This window comes from Dendropsophus ebraccatus, chromosome 13 (assembly GCF_027789765.1).
Source record: "Dendropsophus ebraccatus isolate aDenEbr1 chromosome 13, aDenEbr1.pat, whole genome shotgun sequence".
Classification (NCBI taxonomy): domain Eukaryota; kingdom Metazoa; phylum Chordata; class Amphibia; order Anura; family Hylidae; genus Dendropsophus; species Dendropsophus ebraccatus.
The window spans coordinates 60649149-60655148 of NC_091466.1; the positions used below are offsets into that span (position 1 = coordinate 60649149).

The 6000-nt window shown below is 39.0% G+C and overlaps 1 protein-coding gene across 4 annotated transcripts in view; it reads left to right on the forward strand.

Moving 5' to 3' along the window:
- Positions 1 to 5775, forward strand: part of MARK3 (microtubule affinity regulating kinase 3) — a 52436-nt gene extending 46661 nt beyond the window's left edge. Inside the window, exons 16-18 of one of the 4 annotated variants that reach the window (XM_069950638.1) lie at positions 1543 to 1569; positions 4235 to 4279; positions 5172 to 5775. In XM_069950638.1, the coding sequence (XP_069806739.1) occupies positions 1543 to 1569; positions 4235 to 4279; positions 5172 to 5517 (418 nt within the window). In that variant the 3' untranslated portion in view covers positions 5518 to 5775. The remainder of the gene's footprint in view (positions 1 to 1542; positions 1570 to 4234; positions 4280 to 5171) is intronic. The other 3 variants (XM_069950640.1, XM_069950639.1, XM_069950641.1) reach the window with 3 other exon arrangements.
- The last annotated feature ends 225 nt before the right edge of the window (positions 5776 to 6000 follow it).

Here is a 6000-nt window from a genome sequence, read left to right on the forward strand (position 1 = left end):
CAATGCCTTCCTCCTCCGGCCGTGCACTAGGTATAATGTGGTGTATACAGCTTGCTTGCAGGTTTTTTTTTTTTTTTACATCCTGTAGAAGTACAACTTTTCACAGGTTAAACCAACTAAGAAAAGGTGATCAATGCTGTCTATAGGGGTGGGCATGGAAAGTGTGTAAAGCCTGTATAAAATTGACCAGTCCTTAAAAAGAATTAGGCAATCACTTTCAAATTCATCAGTCTTAATAGTGGAGTTCCACAAAAACTATGCTCCCCATCACACACAACACAGAATACACGCAATCTCTACATTCTCTCCATTACAGCCATGTTAAAGCTGTTTCATCTTGAAACCTTCACCAGTGCCTACTAAGCTGCGGTGCATACGAGTGTGTCGTAATTTCTGATGGGGCAGGTACCATGTTTTCTTTAAAGTGTAACTTTACAAGTGATTTTAAGAAATTCTTTGATAGTTTTTATTAAGCAAAAGAGTTTCCTTCTGTTGTCACAAGGCTGTTTTCATTTACTCTTTTCACCTATCCACAGGTTAGGGGAAAAGTAAGAGATTGCGACTGGGTGGGTGAGGGGGGGGGGGGGGGCCGACCTCTGTACCCCCTCTAATCTCTGTATCTGGCCCCTGTTAATAGCTGTGGAGCCAAAGGAAAGAGCTGAGTACAGTTCTTCCGGTGTTCTCGACTCTTTCTGTTGCTCCATAGAAATTAATACAGCTGCGGGTCTCGAGCTGTACCCGCAGATTTATTCATAATAGGGAAGCCGGGGGGCGATGCCAAGATTGGGGTATAGAGTTCAGACCCCCCCCGCAATCTCCTACTTTCGGAAGAGTTAATTTTTCCTGGAAAACCCCTTTAAGCATGCTCAAGTATGATTGTTCAGCATTTGATTACTGGTGGCTAAAGAAGATGGATGCAGCCCTAGGGAGTCTAGGAAAGCATGCATATATGGCCCATGACTGTATCCATGTGTTCCAGGACTCCCTAGCACAGCATCCAACTTCTCCAGCCACTGGGAGTCAAATGCCAAGCGTTCAGGTTCCGAAAACATTGCCAAAGCCGAACAGTTTGGCAAGTCTGCTCAACACTACTTGCATTCAAAGATTTTTAAGGTTTTAGCTAGACTTCATTTTCAAAAAATCAGATTATTAAAGCGTATTGGAATAGGAAATGGCAAGCTGTGGCCACCCAGTAGACCATCAATAGCAACAGGTCACCTGGCAAGTCTGTTGTGGCAGGAAAAAAAATCAATCAGATTTAGGTGTTCGTTGTGGTTGGAGAATCTGAACCATCTTAGAAATCCACTCTCTTACACTCAATGTTGTGTTTTATGTTTTTTCCTCAGTTTTTTTTGTTAAATCTGCCTGTTGTAACCTTTTGTCCCCCCCCCCCCCCCTCCGTCTATGTTTCTATCAAAACAAGTGACTCCGGGACATGTTTATTTCAGGATGTAATACTTAATTTTTTACTTTTTTTTTTTTTACTTAACTTTTTTGCGCATCTTTAATTTTTTTTTTACTTTGATTTTTCTTGTTTTTTAGAAACATGTCATTCAGATTTATAAAAAGGTAGGATTTAAGTTGCTCTATTTTTTTCCTATATAACTTGTCTTTCTGGATCTGATTTTTCTGAGTACTAAACTTTCTGCTGAAAACTAAATTTGATCGACACAACAGCGTCTTTTCTACTTTTCACTGGATGATATAACTTTTAATCAGCCGAGCATGTCCTGTGCACTTTGCAACCCATAAGTCATAAGATTTTCATGTTTCATTTTTACTAATATACACTTGGCATGCGAACAGCAGAAGGTTTGTGGTGTTAATGTTAAAATCTGTTGTGTTGTAAGGTAAGTTTGTAACAAAGCAAAAATTACAATAAACCTCACACACATTTCCTCTCTCCATACTAGTCTAGCTTAACATACACAAACACATCTACACAGCATACAAATACAGGGAGAGTGCCATTATGGGAAGTCCTAGAAAATGTACATTACATATACTTCAGTGTTGGCTGCTGAAATATGAAGAAAATGTAGTCACAGAAGTGTTAACATTAGGAGCAGAGGTGCATGCAAAAAGTCTGTAGTGTACACAGGTGTTTTGCATGGGTCCCAACTCTGTGGACATTGTCATGTGACCTGTCCTTGCACAGCTGGGACTATTGCATACTAGGTTATTCAGCATGTATGCAGGAAATATGTGGGCTTATGCTCTACCTCCATATCTATGTAATCCTGTTGAGATACCAGGAATCAAGGGATTGGGGTTTCCACACAGATGGTATTCTCCGCTTAAAGTGTTGCTGTCGTTATAACTTTCAAAATCTAAATCAATAGTAGATGTGATATAAAGCAAGTTTGCAATATGCAGTATTTGTATATTTTTTTAGTTATGAAAAACACGGCACTTCCTGTTTTCTGACTCTTTTGAGAAAAATAAGTCAGAAAACTGGAAGTCCTGTGTATCCCAGGCCATCTGAGCGCTCACAGAGAGAAGGCAGTCATGTGATTGATGGACTCAATGAGCCGTGACTCTGTACTTGCCGGAATTCCTGTGTTTAGTCTGTGTTTTACAACCAGCACAAGTCAGAAATTCTGCCTTCAGTTGACTGGACCTGGATTTCTGGTAAGTACAGTTTTGTTTTACAGCATGATGAAAAAAATGTGTATTGCAAACTTGCTTCATTTCACGTCTACTGTTGATTTAGATTTTGAAAGTTAGAATGACAGTGACACTAACTTTAAAGCGAATATACCTGATGGCAGGAGTTCGGGACAGCCAGGTTCCCTACATGCACTTGTTGGCATCGTCCAGCTATGTTTGGCATGCTTGTCTCATTGTAAATGTGTTAGGTTATTGGAATATCTCATAAGTAGGGGCGCACAGGGGATGCTGGTTAGGCAAACCCCTGATATAATTCAGTATGCATAGAGGCAACAAATGGGGTTCCAGCTCTGCACCATGTTAAAACTTCCATCTTTGTTTCAAAGAAATAAAATATAAAATAATAATAATAAAAATAATATATATATATCAGTAAAAATACACAAGCGCTGACATCAGTGTTCTTACTCATACCATGAATAAGAACATTGTTTGAAAAACACAGTGGCACCTTATTTATGTTTAATTTTTATTGTACAATATTTCAACAATGCAACAATAAAGTTGGATGTTTTAACTGTAGCTGAACAAGTTTAGAGGATTGTAATGGGCCATTACAGGAGCTCCAGCAGAGACTACTTCTCTAGTCAGTTTAAATGGACTGGATAGCAGTATAAAACCCATTACCTAGAGATTCTCTAGAACCTTCCTGCCACTTTGTAATATCAACTCTTAATGCAAAGTCAGATATGGCATGTGATTACTAACAATGAAATTCCAAATGGATGACCCGTTTAATAGCTCTTAGGTCACAAACAAACAAACTGTACCTTTCTTATATCTGCCTGTGTTTCCAGAACATAGAAAAATGCATTTAAAATAGAAGTCTTTAAAAAGAAGCCTTTTTCTGTGTTTTAGAAGCACAAACAGATCTATGATAGGTACCACATGTCCTGTCAGCAGTTTGGAAAGTTAATTGTAACTGTCAGATTCCCTTTTAAAGGGATTGTCCAGTCTTACAAAAACATGGCCCCTTCTAGAGACAGCACCACTCTTGTCCTTAGCTTGGATGTGGATTTTGTAGCTCAGTTCTATTAAAGTGAATGGAGCTAAATTGTAATACCACACACAACCTGGAGACAGGGGTGGCGCTGTTTTTACAAGATAGTAGCTGGGATTTTCTTGTGACAATCCCTTACATTTGCTCCCTCCCTTAATAATGTCATTTACAATGATGTGCCCCAGTTACAAGCTGTAAAATGGGTATAGACTGAGATTTAGTACAGTCTCTATATAGTAAGTAGTCATTCTTCCCCTGCCCCCCCAAACACTTCCAAGTCCCCTCAGTCGTTCATTAGCAAAAGGAAATTCACTATCTTAATTTGCCCGTGATATATGAAGTGGTAGCTTCCCCAACCTATGCGCCACCACTGTGTACAGATGAGACTTCATCTTATGAATAGTCCGATATCTCCTATGATGTCTTCATTCTTCCTATATATTTATATTTTGTTGACAACTGAATATTTTTGTACATCTAATCGGCTGATTCGTTGGTTGAACACCAGTGTAAGATTTCTCTTCTCTTCTGCTTGTCTTTGCTTTTTGCATTGTTTTCAATGAGGCTCCCGACTGAATCTGAGAGAAACGGGAGATATGAGGGCTCCAGGTGAGGGCAATATATATTTTATTTTTTTTATTTATTTTTTATTTTAACATCACCCATAAGCATTCAGTTAACCCTTTCATGGAATGTTTTGTGCATGTCACTTTTGCATCAACTGCATTTACTCAAGTGCTGATTTGTGAATGTTTGCATGTAATTTTGTGTCATTGTATGCTATGGGGGAGTAATGCATTGTTTGCTTCATGGGACATTCTCCATAGACACTTGGGTGTGGAGAGCCTTTTGTCATCCCCTCATAGTCTCTTGTTCAGTCATATGCAAAGTGTTCCAACCCCCTTACAGCAAAAAAAAAAAAAAAAAAAAAAAAACTTTGCAAATCTTGAATTAAAAGAAAAATGTGTACAGCTCTTATGAAGACCATGGTTACAGATTACAAGGTTCTCCAGCTATGTCAGCTTCAATCTGTCTGCAAAAAGTAGAAGAGGGAGCAGAATGAAAAACATGGTACATGACTGCAAGATCAGACTACACAGGATTTCTTGTAGTCTGTAACCATAGAGACACAAGATTTTTTCCCCTAATGATGTTTGCATTGTTGCGTTTTATGTTGGAGCCATAGCTTTGACTGCAAAAGTGTATACACCCTTTATCGCGATGTGCCCCTTTTAATGAGATAGGATACTAGCTTTTGTAAGGAAATTTTATTAGTATGCCTTGGGGGCCACCCCCATAATAGAGACTATATTGTATGAAATTTCCCCAAAATAGAGCTAAATAGAGTAACTTTTGTCAGAAAAGTTTTGGGGTGTAAATGCCCTTTAGCTTAGCCCCCTTCTCACATTATTGTACGGATAGCACTTAAAGGAATTTTATGTTTGCCCGTCCCACCCTGGAGTGACTGCCTACAAAAGAGTAACTTCTCTGTTTTTTCTAGTCGTAATGTGTCAGGGGACCAGAAAGACGACAACAAAGAGTCAAAGCCAAGGTCGCTGCGGTTTACCTGGAGCATGAAAACCACCAGTTCCATGGACCCCAACGACATGATGCGCGAGATTCGCAAAGTTCTAGACGCCAACAATTGTGACTATGAGCAGAGAGAGCGCTTCTTACTCTTCTGCGTCCACGGTGACGGCCACGCCGAAAATCTCGTCCAATGGGAGATGGAAGTGTGCAAACTGCCAAGGCTCTCTCTGAATGGGGTGCGCTTCAAGCGGATATCTGGGACATCCATAGCTTTCAAAAACATTGCTTCCAAAATTGCCAATGAGTTAAAACTGTAAAATAAGGAAAACGGGGGGGAATGGGGCGAACAATCAAGTTGTAAATTACGTAGCAATTCAAAAAAAAAAGTGTTTTTCCCGGAGAACACTGGTTTAATGTATAGAATTATTATTTAGGCAATAATTCCTGCATCTCCTGAAATCATATTACAAACGGAACAAGCTGCTGGAACGGGGGAGAGTTGGACTTTTTTTTTTATTTTATATATAAATATATATATAAGTGCACTACAGCATTAAAGTTGCCTACCATGTAAATTATTTACTTTATGGCTTTTTTTTCCCTGTTAATGGTGATTATCACCTAATATACTTGCCGTATTAATATCCATCGTGTATGTGTGTGCAAGTATGGATGTTACGTTTGCGTTGAGCACACAATTGTTCCCCTCGCCCCCCAAAAAATGGCTGTTATTAAACACAGACCTCCTGTAACACCTAAGTTTTTTTTTATTTTATTTTTTTTAAACACTCCTTATATTG